The sequence below is a fragment of the Monopterus albus genome, unplaced genomic scaffold, assembly GCF_001952655.1.
Source record: "Monopterus albus unplaced genomic scaffold, M_albus_1.0 scaffold51.1, whole genome shotgun sequence".
Lineage (NCBI taxonomy): Eukaryota > Metazoa > Chordata > Actinopteri > Synbranchiformes > Synbranchidae > Monopterus > Monopterus albus.
In genome coordinates, this window is record NW_018127931.1 from 6,835,738 (window position 1) to 6,852,618 (window position 16,881).

The window sequence follows — 16,881 nt, forward strand, 5'->3', positions numbered from 1 at the left end:
TCCGGCTCAACGCCAGTCGGGCAGAACTGATCTAGCCTCTTGGATGAGAGGTGAAACGTCTTCGACCTAAAAATCTATTCCAGTTGATTTTTCTAAGTTTTTTCAATTTATAATCTGATTTAACAACCACATTTTAGGTGGTTTCTTTTGTCAGAATGAACCAGTCTGTTTCTCAAACTGCAAGAAATCAATGGAGATATTATTTAGAGATCACTTTTGAGGATAATGTTCTTGACTTTACTTGCTGGAGATTAATTTTATGACAATAAAAATAATTAATTCATGTGGCAGGTTTGGTAGGTCTTCAAATTCATCAGCTTTCTCTTTTTTCTGTATTCATCTTTGTATGTTATCAAACCCTGTAGTTACAGATGGAGTACTGAATGATGGGTGTTCAGAACCCATTGATAAATTGAGTATATCTGTCCAGCAGATGGCACACTCACCCCAGTCTGTGACTCTGGAAGCTTCCACTGGAGATGTGCGCATGGTGCTTATGGATGCATGTGTTTGAGCTCCAGATTGTGGTCTATTTGTTTAGCTCATTACCAACCTAAATCCCAGTCCAATTACCTGCGGATAAACAGGAGCAGAGGTGGTGCTATGTTGTAATGCTGTAATTTGACTGATTATCCCTTACATGGCCAAGAAATGATGGGGAGCTTTTTTTTCCTGAGCAGAAATACAAAGATTTAACAGGCCAGAGCTTATCAAGATCTTGCAATGCTGTTTATTGATCTGTTTAGTTTGCAAACCAAAGAGATGTGAAATCCTGACCAGTGAATGATAGCTATCACAAATAGATATTCTTATCAACAGAATAAATGTGTCTCAGAGGTGGATAGATGGATAGAAAATAGGGCAGAATTACAAAAGAACACAACTGCAAATGATCAAGTACAGTGACACATTCTGATGGATTACTGAATAGCCCTACTCAGTACTAGCCCAAGGGCCCGAAGGGTCCAGAGGCCACTAAGCTACAGCCTCTGTTTGAAGTGACTGCTCCTCATTATTATTATTATTATCCATCCTACATAATACATCAGGGACAAAGGTTTCCTTTGTAATATTTATGCTGCTGTGTTTCATATGATACTAATGGAGCAGTGTCAGGTGGATCTCAGCTAGATCCATATGCTTTTGTAGGTAGCTGTTTTCAAATGAAACATATTATTTCCACTGGCATGAGATCATTCCACTTGCCCTCAGTTTCATATATAGCTTCTCTCTGCTGTGGATTGAGAGAAATTGGTATCAGACTAACATCTTCATCAAGAAACAGACACTTGACTCTACAAATTCTTGAAAAAATAAACATATATTTAGAAAATACACAAAATTTACTTATCTTTGTGTATAAATTAATAGCAATGATTAGCATCAATTTGTAACAATTTAGATAAACTTTTAATTGCAGCAGTCATTTTTAAGCAATGATTTTAAAATTTCTCAGATTGTGGCTTCTTACAAATTATATTTACCAGTTTTTTAGTCTTCTATTGCAGTAAACAGAAACCCTGGGTCTGTTTGCTAGGCTGCCCAGTCAAGTTGTTTGAGTAATGTAAATGTAGGCATTTATAATGTTTACTTCTTATAGTTTTTGGACATTTAATAAGACAAATGATTAATAGATTAATTTTAAAAATCCTCATATTAATTGATCATGAACTAAACCAACATTCAGAACCTGGAAGTCTTTTATTGGCCAAGTATGTTCACTACTCACGTTTTTACACAGAGACAGAGTAGCTACCGGGGAGCTCAACAAGGCTCCATCCTCCTGCTGCTGCTGTGAACATGCAGGATTTAAACACATTAGGAGTTTGATACAAACTGTCCTGAAGCACACTAGCGAGGTACTTTACTTGAGTAACTCCATTTTATGCTACTTTCTACTTTTTCTCCACTACATTTATCTAACAGTAACACTGTTTAATTATAAAATCAAGTACTGTAATAAATATGAACAAACCAACAATACAAACATGCTTAAATGCTTTTCTTAACCCAGTAAAACATAGTCACACTGGTAAAAGGTTGTTCTGCTGCCTAATGAGTACTTTTGATACTTCTAAAATTTTTCCTGCTAATACACCTGTGCTTCAGCGAAAATGGTTTTACTTTTAACCAAGTAAAATATCTGAATATATCTTCCACAAATAAATATGTAAACTTATTATTATTATTATTATTATTGATAGACCAGTGTAAAGAAGGCTTTGAGTCAGTCTTTTAATCATCATGTTGAAAGGCAGAATTAACAGAAGATATACAGTATTTGATCATTAGAACAGCCCAAAGCCAAGGTTCCTAAGGGTGGGGTGGGGTTAATTTGGGGACTAATGGACTCATGACCGAGGTGTTTTAAATCCTGGACACGGCCCTGGGGGGCCCAGTGGGATCTTACTGGAATTTCTGTCGCTGCGTAAGTCTTGTGTAGAAGTCTGTACCCACCGCAGAGGGTTGTGTGGTTCCCGTAGCCCCCACCCATCCACCCATCCACCCCCATCGGTGGTTAGGGTTAGGACAAGGTTAGCTTCAGGTCAAGGTCAGGGGGAAGCTACTTCGGCATAACACAGTGAGCTGTGTAGGGCTGCGCTTCAGCTCCTTAGATCCGTCCGTCCTTCCCTCCCCCTCTGCTCTTCTTCATTGTACCCTCACCAGGAAACACGGTGGGCAGGACTGATCAGAGACAGAGCGAGAGTGAGAGAGATAGAGAGCGAGCTGCTCGACGCTCCACCGGTGCACCACGGGGTACCAATTCAAACTGACCAGCGCGTCTCTGTCACGGCGCAGACAGCCTCCGCTCGCCTCATCCATCGCCCGGCAACCTCACTGCAGCTGACCACGGGAGCCGGTAGGTTGAATCCTCATCATCTCCTACGTGCACTTTTGCAGACGTGTATTCTCATGCATGCAAAACCGGAGCAGAGGTTTCCACTGAAGCCGCACAACACTGAGCATTCTGGAATAAATCTCTCCTGTCATCTAAACGTGTTTTCTCTCACATGTAAGGCGGGATTCTGCGGTAGTCTGGGTTTTTTAATAAAGCCATGCATTCACGTCTCCGGATAGGCAACAACGCTTTCCAGCTGGACTCACCGGAAAGCTTTTATGTTATATCAGATTTCAGTAACGCCACATTCAAAGGTCTTCGAGCACCGCACAAACTGGAGAAGCTTACTGGAGCTTCCAAACACCCTGCATGGCTCAGAGGGAGACAGCTGGCGCAGCTTTTGGGACCAAATGGCTAAAAAGTTTGATTAGAGTTCAGTTACACACAGCGCAGACTGTAGAATAAGTGCTTGTGAGTGGAGGGAAACTGCAGAATGTGCAGGAAAGCGGATCATTTAAAGGAGCCCTTTGATAATTCAATTGAAAGTAGTTCATTTAAGTCAAGTTTGCACAAGTCTGCTGGAGTGAACTAGGCTAAAGTTGAATTAATCAGGATTTAAAGGGTACTTGTCAAAGTAAATGCAACACAGGGTGAAATGTGAATTCTAATGTTATGAAAATTTGTATTATCAATATAGAGTTTACATTCTGTATTCACCATATTTCACAGAGATATGGCTCCAAATCTGACCAACACACAACATTAAGCTCTCCAGGCTATGTATGAAACAGATACAGCCCACTGTAATTCAGTGCCACACTCAAATGTACTTTAATCTTCTGTCCATACAGTATGTAGCAGAAAATGAGTGGATAAGCAGAAAAGACAGTGTAATGCGAAGGCTGCTTTATAAATATGAGAATGTGCCCAAGAGGAGAGAGCTTCAATTAGGCAGCCTATCCTCTGCGTCTGCCACCCTACAGAGGTACAGAGATGCTGGTGCTGCCAAGGGCAGGCTCTCCTCAATGGATGGATTACTGAGCAGGTTAGGGGCCAATTGGATTCAGGGGCCCCTAAGATGGATCATTAACATGTTTAATTGCTTGCAGAGATGGACTCAGTTATGTCAGTAGTGCAGCTCCAAAAAAAAATCCCTCTGAAACACTACTGTAGGTTTCTGCTCCATGTATACTGTACATCATGCAAAATCACCATAAAGTCTGTGTAATGTGTTGACCGATTATTCAGTTTCAAATTGAAAGCTGAACAAAAAATTGTGACATAAGAGTACTAAGATTTTGCTTGTTTAAAAATAATGCCTATGAGGTAGCTATCCATCCATTATCTATAGCGCTTATTCTTGAATAGGGTCGCGGGGGGGCTGGACCGATCCCAGCTGACATTGGGCGAGAGGCGGGGTACACCCTGGGCAGGTTGCTGTGAGGTAGCCTTTCTCCTCTATATGTGTTAGTGCTGAGTCTGAATAGAGACAAGTGAAATTCCTAACATGAAAAATGAATTATGTCACTTTGATCTGTTGCTTTAATTTAAACAATTTATTTTTTTACTGATGAGTTCTCTTTACAACTGATGTGTTCAATTTGCTCCAGACTTTCTGTTGAGCCCAGTTATGTATTTAATCATGGGACAAAAAAAATCATTTAATTCTAAAATCATGAAATGGGACAGATGAGTTTGCTGCTTTACTTGAGACTATAAATCTTGATTCACAGTTTCCTCTTGAATGCTTTTTTAAGCATTAAGTATTATATGTGGCTATAAGTGACCCTAGTATGTTTCTTCTGACCAGTGGTTCTTACTTTCATAGGCATTGTGCACATTGTCCTCAAATGTTTCCAGTTGGATGGCTGTAGTGAATGATAAATTCTATTTTCGCAGTACATTTTTTAATTAGCATTAGTAATAAAGTTTAGAAGCCAAAGGTACTTTTCTGTATATTTATATTCTGATCTAATTCAGGCTGGTACACACTGTTCAAGCTGTTTGGTTCTTTCCAGCTGGCAGCACAGTTCACAGACATAAATGACATATGTATGGCACATACACAACTGCCAGTGTGTAACTGCAGTGTGAGGTATGAATAACCACTCTCAACTCAGGTCATGACATCAGTATGACGTTAATACATTTGGAAATTACTAAAAGGCTCAGAATTTCTATATTTAAAGCGCCTTTAGCAGGTTACCTAGCCTACAAATGATCAGTGTTAGCTTGTTGTCCTTTGCTGTAGCTAGCAATTAAGTTATTGTTTTTGTTAAATAAAATTAACAATGCCACACTGAAATATGTCCTAAAAAAGTGTAGCTACATGTTGAGAATGCAAACTTTCTTTACTTACCTTAAATAATCAACAATGTTAGCTAGCTAATCTGCCATTACCCCCGAGAACTAAGCCTTTTCACTCACATATGACCTAAAACAGTACTGTATTTCATAAGGCATGCTGAGGATAATCCTCATACTATTACAGTAGTACAGCAGAATCTTTGTGTGATTCACAAGAGATAAACACAACACAATTAAATGTGCAAGAATATCTGATGAACAAAATTGCTAATTAATTGTTTGACTTAAGGGTTCAGTATTATTCAAATGAAACTGGTTGTGTGGCATATGGTCCAGCTAAATCCTCTTGACTGCATCGCACTTCCTCCCCAATCTCTTTCATACACCTTGTCTACACTAGCACGTTAGCAGCAGCAACTTCAGTCCTCAGTCTCCACAGGATGTGTTCAGGTATAAAGTTTATTTGATGCAAATATTCTAAACCTATATTAAAGTAAAATATTGAATGCAGGACCCTTTAAATAAAAAAAAAATGTAACCAGGTGAAATCCTATTGAGATTAGCAGTGTCTTTTTTAATGGGGCCTTGGCTGAGACAACTGCCAAAACAACAGCATCACAAATTGTACTTCTACAGGGTTGTATTACTTTTTCTGAGTCTGAGTACTTCTTCCACTGACTGTAGTCATGTGTAAAACAAGAAAATAGACCTAAAGACTATAAATATGCTTTGGGCTGTGCGTGTACAGTGTGTGCATTTACTGTATGCAGCCTGTGTAGACAGCGGAACTGAGGATCAAATGAAAGTGTATCTGTGATGTCAGACACAAAAATGTGCCTTAAACACCCCCTGTGTTAGACAAGACCTAAAAGCTTTTGTGTAGTCTTGAAACGATGAACCATAAAAGTAGGTGTCACTGTGCACACTTCTGGACAATCTCTCCTTCAAGGTGTACACTCTCATGCACACAAAAAGTTACAGAAGTAGTCTGAAAAGGGCTGTGCAAAAAAAAAGAGGCTCATATGAGAAAGCTCTGCATGCTCCCACGTACTGTATCAGCACACCTGGCTAGTTGCTGTGTAGTGTGGGTATGAATTTCAGATTGTTTGTTTCAGAAAGTTGCAAACATTGTCACCCCCACAACTTGATTTTACAGAGCCCAAGTTGCTGTTATTATTATTATTCAGATACGCTGCTACACAAGCAGGGGCAGATCTAGAAGATTTTGGAGAGGGTGGCCAGGCTGAGCCCAGACTCAGAAAGGGGTGGCACATTTGAAATACATGTAAAAGATTCATTAAATCCCTAGTTTTATGAAATAATAAACCAAACATTTTTAGGAATCAAATAGTTTATTTTGTGTAAAAATGATAAACACATAGTGCTTTCTTTAGCTAACTTTCACATTATTTCGACTCTGGCAGGGGTGGCCAATCAGATTCCTGGCTCTGCCCATGTACACAAAAGAGGTTTTACATGTTTTTCAGTCTTATGCACATGACTGCACAGATCAGCTAATGCAGAAGGCGAATGCAGTGCAACACAATGCAACATCAGTGGAATAATTATCCAGTGGCATAACAGATGCTGTACTTGCAGCGCACATTCATGGTGGTCCACTTTACTGAGCAGCCACTGTATTTCTGCTGTTTACCACATGACTGTTGAGATGACAGATAAAATATTTTTCATCGTGATAACTTTCCAGAGCTGTACAATCCTGCCTTATAGTATTATAAACTGTTGTGTGGTGTTTTAGGGCCGGAGAAACCTTCCAGTTCATGGATCTCTTCACTCAAACTGGACTTGCTGGATTACATTTCATGTCCCACCTGCAGCAAGATGCACCCACCAGCTTCAGACCGTTGCATCACTGATGCCAAAAACACGTCTGAGCCCGTAGTCGTACTGTAGTTGAACACTTCCTCTTGTAGACATGGTATTAACAGTTTTGCATATTTTGTTGAAAGAAAAAACATTTTATTTACCCAAAATTAAATTAGTAAAAAATACTGTTGCGGTGTCTGTAGTGTAACCTAAAACTACATCTAAGCGCAGTGTGTTACACTCTTTAAAAAAAAATCATTCTCTGTCTCACACTGGCAGTGTGAGGGGCTGTCACTGTCACATTCATGACAACAGAAACACATTTAAATATGCACGCACGTGCTTGCATACACATCAGCCTGTGCACACACAGAACACACACGTTACTGTATGCGCTCCTCATACACATCCACCAAGCATGCTGGGATTTGCCCGTGACAAACAGCCATGGTGTGAAGTGTCTATCTGTCACGTCAGTGTGTTGTCAGCCTGTGAGGTTGGAGTGAATGAGGAATCGAGATGGCGCACTGACATCACACGGCGGTCCAGGCGGACTTTTGCCAAAGCCGCCTGTCCCCAAATTATCACCTTCGTCTCCCAGCATCCCCGTCATTTCATCACCTCTCAGAGGCTCCGCTCTCTCCCAGCAGTTGCCACAGCCTTTGAAAAATAAGCTGCAGAGTTGAAACTGAGTCTTACACACATATGCAGACCTCACACAACAGGGATGGGCACGGAAATGATTTTATCAGCTCAGTTAATTATTTTAGATCGCTTGAGCAAAATCTCAAATGGAAAGAATATACAGTACATAAAAGCATATACAAGAAAAAAGAAATATGTAAAAGAACATAAATTTAGGGACATATTGTAAATAATAAATCATTCGAGCTCTGGCACTAAAATTTGCAGCCTAACATTCTGCCTAGCACCTGGTTTTCTCTGTCGTGCTCAGTGTACCTGTGTGGCTCTGTTAGATTTAAACATAGGATTCAGTCTGAGTCAACAGATGTGCTATAGTAGCTGGAGGGGATGGGGCGCTCACCAGTGCACTTTCAAAAACCACAGTCTTGTCTGTTGAACAAATGTTTCATATCATTCTAAAATCAAGGTTTTACATGTCTTTGACCAGTTCTTTCACATGTTTTCTATGGTTTTTGTTGTAGTTGTTGTGGTAGATCGTTTTCTATTTTAGTGGTGATTCTTTCTCATTTTATTGTATGAGGCCTATAGTATGTCACCTTTTAAACAAGTGCAACCTTATTACTTTTTTATTTTTTTCACAACATTGCCTTTCTTTCATTGTTTTCTTACACATATTAATCCACAGTATTTTTGAAAATTGTTATCTTTATTTTTATAATTTCAATTTGGTTTTTTTATTCTGTGATATCTACTGTACCCACTTGGGTCAGCCTGTTATATTTGTAAGTGCCAGGATCAAGTATCAGTTTTGATAAAACTGATCAGCAGTAATTGGTAAATAGTAAATAGCAAGAACTCCCATTCTTCACAGTACTGCTCTTTGCGTTTGCTGCAGTGAGCTAATGTTACTTTATAAATAGGAAGTCATAGGTTCCACTTATAGTTAAGTGGTGATGTGTTGCTGCATCCTTATGTGACCTTAAACAGACACAAAAAAAAAATCAATTTGGTGACTTTAAACAGAAAAAAAGAACATTGCTATTGGATCGGAGCTCAGTATCCGGCAGCATGCTGAGTTTACTGTCACAGGATGCCATCTGTGCAGGGTCCATTTGCTGACAACTATGGTATATCGCTCCTCTAAAAAGCTAGGAAGTGAACCCTGAGTGTTGAATTTTACATGATTAAAAGATTATTTTCAGAAAAAGTTTGAAAAGTAAAAAAAAAAAACCGGGTGCTGGGAGTTACAGAGAAGAGACCTGACCAGATCAATGTCACAACTCAATCTCTGAGCAAACTGTCAGAGGTGGAGTTGCACTGTGGGTAATGCAGGCACCAGATTTTGACGTTGGCAGGGAATTAAAAAATTATAGTTGTGGTTTTGCTGGTATTTTTTTCAATTACTATTATTATTGTTTAGCCCATAAAATATCAGAAAATGCCCATCACAAATTGCCTGACATCAAGAAGGCATCTTTAAATGTCTCAGTTGATCTGCATCTGGAATGAGAGAATGCTTGACATTTTTTCAAATCAGTTTTAACTGATTATTGATTGATTATTTCAGCATCAATCTGAATTGCCAGCTGTGCTGTGTTCTGTCTCTCAGGTGCAGAAGAGCTGTAAAGAAGAAGAGGAGGAGGGAGGAGGTGATGTTCTCTTCACAGCTCACTGTGACCGTGAGCTCAGTGAGGGTTTGAGCCTGTCAGGACACCTCGCAGTAGCCTGTCCTCAGTCCACCCACTGTCCCAAAGTAAAAACAACAATCATCTAAGCTTCCAAACTTGACATCTCGCCCTCCCCGTCCCTCTCTGCTCCGGTACCCAGTGCCATGGCCTTCACCCTATCAGAGATCATGGCAGCAAGGCGGCAGCAGTCGCAGGCTCAATCACATGCCCAGCGAGGCAACAGGACGACGGTGGAGGTGGACGAATACAGCACCAATCCCACTCAGGCCTTCACCTTCTACAACATCAACCAGGGGCGCTTTCAGCCGCCACATGTCCACATGTGAGTAGATACGTATAGTATGCAGCAGGGTGGCTAATTAAAGTAGCATACCACTGTCCTCTACAGCTTTAGTGACACGTGTTTACATTTGCTTTGATCATATACTCAGATTTGTAAACTTCCACGCTGGCAATAGGCAGACACTCCATCAGTCTGCGTGGTGCATTCTTGTGAATGTGATATTTCAGGAGCACCTTAAGTGAATTTCTCCAAATTTGGCACAAGTGTCCACTTCCACTCAAGGATGAACTCATTAGATTTTGGTGGTCAAAGGTTAAAGGGCAAGGTCAGTGACCTCACGCCTGTCCCATTCCCATGAATTTGACTGGTTGGTGGAGGCATACAACCACAAAGTGGTAATTCTAGTTTAATACTTACCCTTGATTTATTTTTCATTGTGCGAAATTAAAACAAGAAATGATCATTATCCTTTAAGTGAGTAGATCAGTGTTTTAGATAATATGCCTATTTGCTTTCTTTTATAAAGAAAGGGAGAACATTTAAATCAATTATGTCTGTGTGCTTAGCATAGAGCTAGTGACAGGACATGGTTAACCCAGCACAGCATGAAGAGGCAAACAGGCAGTGTTGTTCACACTTCACAAGAGCTAGTTCAGTTCACACACATTTAAATGGACTAGTTCACGTTCATAGTTCACAATTTTGAACTAAGTTCACAGTAAAAAAAAAAACAAACTAGTTCCCATTTGTTTCTTCCACTTATATTTTTTTAAGCAAGCTGCTCTGAACAGTACAAAACGTCTTTTTAAAGTAGAACCTCCTCCTACCCATCCATCCCCAGCCCCCAGTCATTACCACTCATACACTGTACTTTCCCCTGGACATTCATAAGTTTATTGGTGGAAAGTAACTAAATACATTTACTAAAGAACTGTACTTAAGAACAATTTAGCAGATTCTGGAGAAATCATTTAAAAGTCACTTACAGTAAAAGTATTTTATAAAGCCTTAATTTGCATCCAAGTATTAAACCCTGGATCTGCTGCTTGGTAACTAACATGACCTCTGACATCCCATAATAAACAAAATAACAACTGGATGACCAGCACAAGAAACAAAGATGTCAATCCATGGATGTCTGAGAGAGGCAGGCCTTGCTTTTTAATTTAGCTGTTTTATGAATATTTTTTGTCTTAAGTTAGAAGGAACCCTTCATGTTTTGTCTTGCTCTTGCTTTAATTTGCTCCATCTGCCATTTGCTGTGATTGCAAACTCACCACTTCTCTGTGTTCTTTGCTGTTTTAATAAATTCCACATAATTGTCACAGTTGTGTTACGAGACAACAGGCAAGGAGGTCCAAAATGCAGATGCACAGGCTGACGGGCAGATGCAGTGAAAGGTTAATTTATTAAAAGAGTGAACGGGTTTACTGATAGTCCTGGCAAGCAAATACTGAGAGTCCAGGCAGACCAGACCAAGCAGGGAAAAACAGAAGGACATCACACTAAGCAGGCTATGGTCAGTAACAGGCAGGCATACAACCCAGACACAAGGAGAAGGCACAGGTAAAAGTCTAGAAAGAGGTAAGATAGCCAAAAGAGGCAAGCAAAACTGACCGGGAAGAAAAGGTAACAGATGCATTAACAAGATGCAGTATACGGTAAGTTCATAGTTAAACATGAAAAATCTTTACAGTCTGGCAAGGTGTTTATAAAAAGCAGCCTGTATATTTAGGGAAAGTAATTGAGGAATGAGATGCAGGTGTGCTGGTGGGCAGGGCTAAATCAGGAAGTGGAAGTAAACTCTAGTGGCTGGATTGAGAATGAGAGGAGGCCAACATAAACTGGACTGATACAGGAATAGTACCAATAACAATAAACCAAAATACAGCTTCAGTGTTGCTGTTTTTTCAGTTGCCATTAAATATGGAGCATGTCTGGTGGCGTTCAAGAAAAAAATATATTCATGACGTTTAAAACAAACAGGCCTATATTAAACATCAGACAGGTTCTGTAGGGAGGCTGCTCTTTATGAAACTCAACACTTCTTCTATGCCTTTCACATTACTGTAAAAATTAACTTGGAAAGAGGATTTATGACTTTTGAGCCTCTGAAAGGCTTTTAGAGTAAATAGGTCCCCAAAGAGTGATATTGCTACAATGGGACCATATGTGTATGTGAGTCAGGATACAGTTGGTAATATCGATGGCACAGGTTCCAAGAGCTAACAAAATGATAGTGCAAACCAGATGGAAGTATCCAAAGATTGTGGTAGGTTTTTTGCCAAAGGTTGGGTGAGCTTTATGGATGTTATTAGCATTACAAGCACAGTGTGGAAAGAGGCAATTTTACTGGTTTAGAGGTTAAACGAGGGCTTCACTTGTTGGTTTAGAGGCAAAACAGGGACTTCAGTGAGTCGATGTAGTGAAAATGTCACATTTTTGCAAATTTGCGTTCTGCTTGTTCAACAGCCGTTTGATAAATTACTCATACAATCTCCATTATTGGCTGATTGTTGCACCATGGAGTGATCCTCCACATCCTCTGTTCTCTCTCTGCTCAGCTGACTGGTGTGTGAGAGGGGCACAGCCCCTCCCTCCTCTAAACACAAGAGAAAATACAGTGGAAAAACAAAACAGGACGGTCCGCATCAACCAGTGAGGTTATTGGGCTGAAGTACCACCTGCTGGAAATGCAGCATATATTGTATCTGCCCAGGCTATCACTAACCCATTTAGTTTAAATAGTAACTTCATATGACTATAATGTCTGCCACTGTATGTATGTACATAAATAAATGTACATATGTAGTTCCACTGATATTACAAATAGCTGTTTCTTAGCAGAAACTTGTTCTGTGATCTGTTTTTCAAATATTGACTGAATGTCAAATTAGAGCCAACATGAACAGTAAAGGCCATTCACTGTATTATAAGGCTTCATATAGTTCAAGCCTTCTAGCAACACTTTGAGCCATTAGAAGGATTTTTACTGTGAAACATGTGCAACAAGAGTCAAGCTGCATCAACTGAATGAAAAAAACGTTCAATTTGTTCTGTGGAAATGTGCATTCTGTTTAGAGCCATTATCTTAATGTGTTTTAATTGGTCTTCAGTAGCAGCCACCTTTGTCGAGCATATTATTTGAGACTCAGGCATTATTTACATACTGGATTTTAATTTAAAAAGTTATGATAGTTATGGGAATTTGGTTAACTGAAAACTCTTGGACTTTTTCTGACCCCCAAAACAAAAATTCAAATCTAGGTTTAACTTTAAGCGTAATTTATATAACCATAAAGCTATCTTTTAAACACAGTTATATTGATGCTAAGAAAGAGAATTTTCTGTGGGACTTGCATTTCTGTCTACTCAATAGGGGAAGCAAAACATTTTTCATTAACCCTCTTCTGAATTTTAGTACTTTGTGACTCAGACTTCTTGCTGGCTGTCCTACATGCATGTATATCTGCTTTCCCTCATCTCTTCCTCTCTCTTGTGGTGGGATGTGGAGGAGGAAGAGGAGGCGGCAGAGCTGGGTGTTATCGTACCTGAAGGAGAACTCACTAAAGTGGGCCACGGTTATTCACCTATTCCTCTCATCCCCCTGGAGACCCTGTGGATCTGCACACTCGCTGGAAATCCCACAGGACTCTGCTCTTTTTCTATATCTGCACTTTATTCCTTTTCTATTCTTGCATATTTCTCTTGCTGTCTCTCTCAGTGCTATTCTTTTATTGTGGCCTCTCACTTCTCACTGTGCTTCTTGTTTTCTTCTCTACCTCAGTGGGTGGAGATGATTTTTTACTGCATACTAATTCATATTTCTTTAATTTTCAGCCTCTTACCATAGAGACAATGCATATAGCACTGGATCTCGTTCTCAAGTATTCTATAAGTGCACTAAAACCTATAGTGGCCCCTTTTCCTTCCTCTCTCCCTCAACTTTCTTGTCTCCTGTTCTTTTTCATTTTTCAGGGTGGACCCGATTCCCCATGACACGCCCAAGCCGCCGGGCTACACCCGCTTTGTCTGCATCTCGGACACTCACTCACGCACCGACACCATCCAGATGCCATATGGGGACGTTTTCATCCACGCCGGAGACTTCACCGAGCTAGGCCTTCCCTCTGAGGTCAAGAAGTTCAACGACTGGCTAGGTCAGCAGCTCTGAAAGTTGTGGCTTTGGATCCAGAGTGGGTCAGGGGCCTGGTTTCTGTAACTGGGTTCCTCTGTGACAATCTATTAATAAGGTTGAAGGCAGTGCCAGGCTACATTTACTCACTCTGGATGCAATGCTGAAAGTTGTTAAGTATACCTAGAAAAGAGAAGGAATCTTTAAAGTTTTCAGAATCTCAGGGTGCAACAAGGTCAGTTTTAGCTGTTTTGACTGTGACAATTTTCCAAAGCATGCCATAAGTTTTTCAATTGATTTCCCTACTCCATGAATACATTTCACCTTTCTGGTGAATTCAGGGATGCTCTGAGAACATCCGAAATTTGAGACAACTTCTAAATAGCAATGTTTTAAATATACAAAGTAACAAGATTTCAGAGGTCGCCTAATGTTTGCCTTTGTATTCAATTAAAACCAATGGCCGTTCAAAAATCAAACTAGAAACTTGTGCTGTGCTTTCAGACACAAACAGGGGTAATGTAAAAATGGCCTGTCTCTGTATGTAGCACGGTGCTTTACATGTGATGTGGTATGATGTGAGTCTGGTTTGTGTTATGCCTGACAGAGGCTGCAGAGGCATCCCAGTGCGTATCTGGGTAGTTTAACAGTGACAGCACCCAGGGAGTCTCAGCTTCTATCTGGGAACAACTGGAACACACCAGCTCAACAAAATGGCTGTAAAGTTCCCTGGTCCATATTCAGAAATGATCAACTGGATGATCCTCGCCCAGTTTTGAACATTTAACATTACATTTCATGTCAATAAGCCCCCTTTTTAAATATATTTTTGGACATTTTATACTTCTATTGGGTAGGTGAGGTTGAGATCCTAAATGAGAGGAGAGAGATGGGGAACTACAGTGCATACTGTACACAGGTTGGCATCATAACCTCTAGGCCACCCCATCAAACCCCGATTTTTATATGATTTATAGTTGTCATGTTTTTTCGCCAGTAGTTATCATTGTTACTGGTTTAATCACAGGAAGTTCTGTAGTAGTGAGTCCTTAGCAGTTTTGCACTTTGATTCTTTGCCCCGAAGCCAGTGGATTTTTTAAATAGGTTTTTGGTTAGACACCTGAAATAAGGTCTGTGGTCGACGCAAGGTTAGCACATTTTCACATTTGGTTCTGTGAGATAAAATACATCAGTAAATAATCATGATTTTAAATAATTTTATTTGTTTTAAAAAAGGCAGTTGCTAACAAGTGGCCAAATGAGACTACAGAGGCTGTCTGGGATATTAAATGTCATCACACTGAACACAGACTCATCGACTCACTAGCCTGCCTTTACAACCTTGTTATTTTTTAAACATGCACACTTGCAAATTATTCTAAATAACTGATGCAACCATGATCACTAGCTAGATCAGGTCATGCTAAGTGAAAAGGGTTTTGTAGAACACAGTAGGTAAGTGGGCAAAATCATATTACAAGTTGAAAGCTGTGTTGGTGACGTTGAAGTCAAGGCACAGATGATCATAGTTGGGCTTCAAAAATCACAAAAGTGGTGTTCACTTGTTAAGGTTATCTTGCAGAACAAAGCATGTAAGTTTATAAACTATTGTTTGTCACAGAGCCTATTTTCTGCAAGAAAGACACCTGGGTATCTTATATACTGTACGTGCACAGGAATAGCATGTAGGCTAAACAATTTTAAGATATCAGATATTTATACAAATGAAAATTCTGTTGCCAATATTTATAAAGTTAAACGTGTAAAGGATTTATAGGTTCTAACTAATGGCCTATGAGTTTCACACTTAAGCCATCAAGTCTAAGTCATTTATAAAGGGTTTTAATGCATCAAGTTGGTAGCTGATTTAATAGTAATGTAATAATTCTACCAGCGTAAAAAAAAATCAAGCTGAATCAATTTTTTTTTTACTTTATTTAAAATTTGGAATCTCCTGCTTATAGAGCAAGTGGTTTTGAAACTACTCCAGTGGGGAATCTGGGCAGTTTGTATAGATATATTTAGCGAAATCTGAACAATTTTGGGTGAATAAAATGCCACAGAAAGGTTTTAAGTACATTCAGTATTTCTACAAATTGACAAAAGGTGCCATAATACCAGCTCTTTAAAAGCATTGTATTTTTATGAACATTTGCAGAAAAAACTAAAAACCAAAGACTGACATACACTATTATCACCTTATCAAGTTGCTTTTAGTTAATGTTGAACAAGCTTAGCGTTCATTTGGACTTAGGTCTAGATTGCTACTCTTTTCCATAAAGTAAGTGGTCAGATGGTCAACTAGTCAGAGGGATTATTCACCACCTGGCAACCCCAAAGGTGTTCTTAATAATGTTTTTAAACAGATTTATAATGAAATAGTATTAATAAACCTATATATTACAATTTTGTCCTTTTACAGTGGTACATTATCAGGAACTGGTAGCCTACTGCTATATATTGAAAACTGTAAAGTGTAGGTTAGTGCTGAGAGAGGTTTCTGCAGCATTACCTTTTTTCTTAGTGTTACCTTTTGTCAAGGAAAGGTGTAAGAGCTCTGCCCAACTCGGTCTAGTCTTCTTTGGCTTTTTGCTTTACCAACCTCCTCTGAAAGTATCTTATCTGTGCACTGTGTTGGGAGCAAGTGTAAGTCTTATCATCACCAGGGGATATCAGTCGGAAGCCGGAATGAAGTGACCAGGCTTGAAGCTGAGCAAAAAAAAAAACAAAAAACTGTTGAATCAGTGAATCTACAGCGGTTTGAGCGAGCGGAGCAGCTCTGCTATCATCGCCATCATAGTCATTGTCATTGGCTTCATCAGCACTACCACAAACCTCGCTGGATCAGCAGACGCCTGTTAGGGGGTGCATGGGCCTTTGTGTGTTCATCACTTTCTTTGAGGGAGGGGAGTTAACGAAGGAACTTCTTGTCCTTCCCCTCCAGACTCACACACACAAACACACACACACCTACACACACAAAATCTGCAGGGAGTGCGGGCTGCAAATCCGCTAGCCCGCGCTCCAGCCGTGAGAGAGGCAACGGGAGAGACGGGAAAGTAAAGATAAACTGAGCCAAACATGCCTGCTGCTGCCTCTGAAGTCAGTCTCTCCTCTCTCCAGCCCATCCTCCTCTCCTCTGCCATTCTTTTCTCTT

At 39.9% G+C, this 16,881-nt stretch overlaps 1 protein-coding gene across 1 annotated transcript in view; it reads left to right on the plus strand.

Moving 5' to 3' along the window:
- The first annotated feature begins 2,420 nt into the window (after positions 1 to 2,420).
- Positions 2,421 to 16,881, plus strand: part of mpped1 (metallophosphoesterase domain containing 1) — an 87,607-nt gene continuing 73,146 nt past the window's right edge. The window contains exons 1-3 of the mRNA XM_020601428.1: positions 2,421 to 2,860; positions 9,228 to 9,628; positions 13,568 to 13,749. Of these exons, the coding sequence (XP_020457084.1) occupies positions 9,450 to 9,628; positions 13,568 to 13,749 (361 nt within the window). The 5' untranslated portion in view covers positions 2,421 to 2,860; positions 9,228 to 9,449. The remainder of the gene's footprint in view (positions 2,861 to 9,227; positions 9,629 to 13,567; positions 13,750 to 16,881) is intronic.